Here is a 2,144-nt window from a genome sequence, read left to right as displayed (position 1 = left end):
CCTTTCCTTTGAAGACATCCACAATTCTACAGTAGTAAGTCGTTTACAGCCAGCTTGTTACTGCACAGAATTACTTCAAAATTAACACAAAACCACTGATTGTCAAGTAGCTTTTTCGTGTCTCGATGTACCTGTAATTTTATCAAACATCTGATTCACATATTTCAGTTCTACACATACAATTGAGGGTAAACCAAGGGGTTTTTTTTTGACCTAAAACTCGAGTTAACAATATTTGGAGCTTTTAAGACTTAACTGAAAACAGAAAAAAAAAAAAAGGACAGGCCTTAATGTTCTTGTTAAGGTCGTTCTTGTTGGAGAAATTACTTGAGCATGTTCTCCTGCTGTGGTAGCACTTTGGGCTTGAATAACGGGCCGTTATTACACGGGATGCGGGACGATGTGGATGTGGAAGAAGACGGCCGGCCGTGCCCTAGAGGGTGTCGGGGGGAAAAGGAGTCGGGGTGCGAGCAGGAAGGAGGGGAAAGGCCATTTGGTTGGGCTGCCCAAAGTAAAAGTTTGGTCCTAAGAAAGGGCTTCGAAAGGTTTGTGGTTTGGGTTTTTTTTTTTAATATGGTTTCTAATGCGTATTATTAACTGGTTTTTTTCTCTCCAAAGCTTTGTGGAGTTGATTTTTATGTTTTAAGGAATACTGCCCTCTAAGGAAAACAAACAAAAACCCAAAACCACAGAAGAAAACCCTAAAAAACCCCGGGGTTTGTGGTTTGGGACAAAAAAACACATACAAAAAACCCCAAACAAACAAACCCACAAAAAAACCCAAGCAAACAAACAAACCCAAACCCAACAAACAAACCAAAGAGGAAAAGGCCTGAATTCTTTTTCTCTAATTCCCAAACATTTCCCGATTCCTACAGTCCTACTGAAAATGATCAAGCGTTACCGAACACGTGTTACCACGGTGTCACTGCCTGCAAAAAAACCCCAAACCCAAACCCTGCCCACCCCCAAAACCAAACCAAAACAAAGAAAAAAACCCAAACCAAACCAAAAAAACCCCAAACCAAACCCCCAAACCGCTGTTTTCATTTCCTTTGAAAACCTTACTGTATTGGGGGCAGCGAAGCCTTGATGTCACTACGAATCCGCAGCTGTTGGCTCCCACAGGAGAGAAAAGGTGCTGGATGGTGGCTTCAGATGACTTTCCGCACCGTCGAAGCGGGATATTTAGGACTTGAAGCGCCTGAGCCGGGCGGGTGCCGGCCGAGCGACGCCTGACTCGCTGTGTTTTCCGTTAGGTGACTACCAACATTACGTGGGGCATCCAACCTCAGCCCATGCCTGTGCCCGTGTGGGTCATCATTCTGGCCGTCCTGGCGGGACTGCTGCTCTTGGCCGTTCTCGTGTTCGTTATGTACAGGGTAAGGATGGCGTTGGGGGGCGATTTGTGTGGGTTTCCCTAATTTTGAGGTATTTTTTCGAGTCGTAACCGCAGGAATATTTTGGTTGGTCTTTGGGTAAAAACTTGCCAGCTTTGTCGGGAAGAAGTTGAGTAAAAGGACATGTGTGGTGGTGCCAAATTAAGTTTTCAGCTGATATTTATTGGCTCTGGAGCTCCAAAGTAAGGAAGAAGAGTAGCGGAGGGAATCAAGTGACTGAGCGGTTAAGATCTGATCAGGAGAGTGGAAAAAAAACCGCATCTGTGCGCTGAAAATCCCAATGCCGTTTCTTTTATTGTCCTCCAAACCACAGATGGGCTTTTTCAAACGTGTGAGACCCCCCCAGGAAGAACAAGAGAGAGAACAGCTGCAGCCGCACGAGAACGGGGAAGGGACGTCCGAAGCTTAAGCAGAGTTTTATCTGTGAGGCATCCGGAAGGTTTAAAACGTCTGGGTTACGGCTCTCGGTTTCCCCCTTTAAGGAAGAAACGCTCCTGGTCTCGGGAGGTGCCAGCACGTACGAAATAAGAGCGATGTGTGTCAACCCTCTTCGTCCTGATGGTGTTCCCCCACTGCCGGGGGGGCGGGAATACGTAGTGTGTGATTTTTTTGCTTATTGGGATGTAGGAGGCGGCGTCTTCTTCGATTCACGGACTGACCTTACCCGAGTTTCTCTGTTCCCGAAGCCAGCAGCTTCCGTAGGTACTTGCTGGATCACGTGTTCTGGCTTTGTGGCAGTACGCT

General features: G+C 46.6%; 1 protein-coding gene across 1 annotated transcript in view; it reads left to right on the top strand.

Annotated features, from left to right (window-relative positions):
• Positions 1-1,809, top strand: part of LOC104516425 (integrin alpha-V) — a gene marked incomplete at its 5' end in the record, with an annotated part of 9,404 nt that extends 7,595 nt beyond the window's left edge. Inside the window, 3 exons of the mRNA XM_010160743.1 lie at positions 2-34; positions 1,260-1,382; positions 1,714-1,809. Coding sequence (XP_010159045.1) covers positions 2-34; positions 1,260-1,382; positions 1,714-1,809 — 252 coding nt within the window. The remainder of the gene's footprint in view (position 1; positions 35-1,259; positions 1,383-1,713) is intronic.
• Positions 1,810-2,144: the final 335 nt, after the last annotated feature.

Source organism: Eurypyga helias, unplaced genomic scaffold (genome assembly GCF_000690775.1).
Source record: "Eurypyga helias isolate BGI_N326 unplaced genomic scaffold, ASM69077v1 scaffold17701, whole genome shotgun sequence".
NCBI classification, from domain to species: domain Eukaryota; kingdom Metazoa; phylum Chordata; class Aves; order Eurypygiformes; family Eurypygidae; genus Eurypyga; species Eurypyga helias.
Note: the sequence above shows the minus strand (reverse complement) of the source record. Positions and strands in the feature narration are given on the sequence as shown.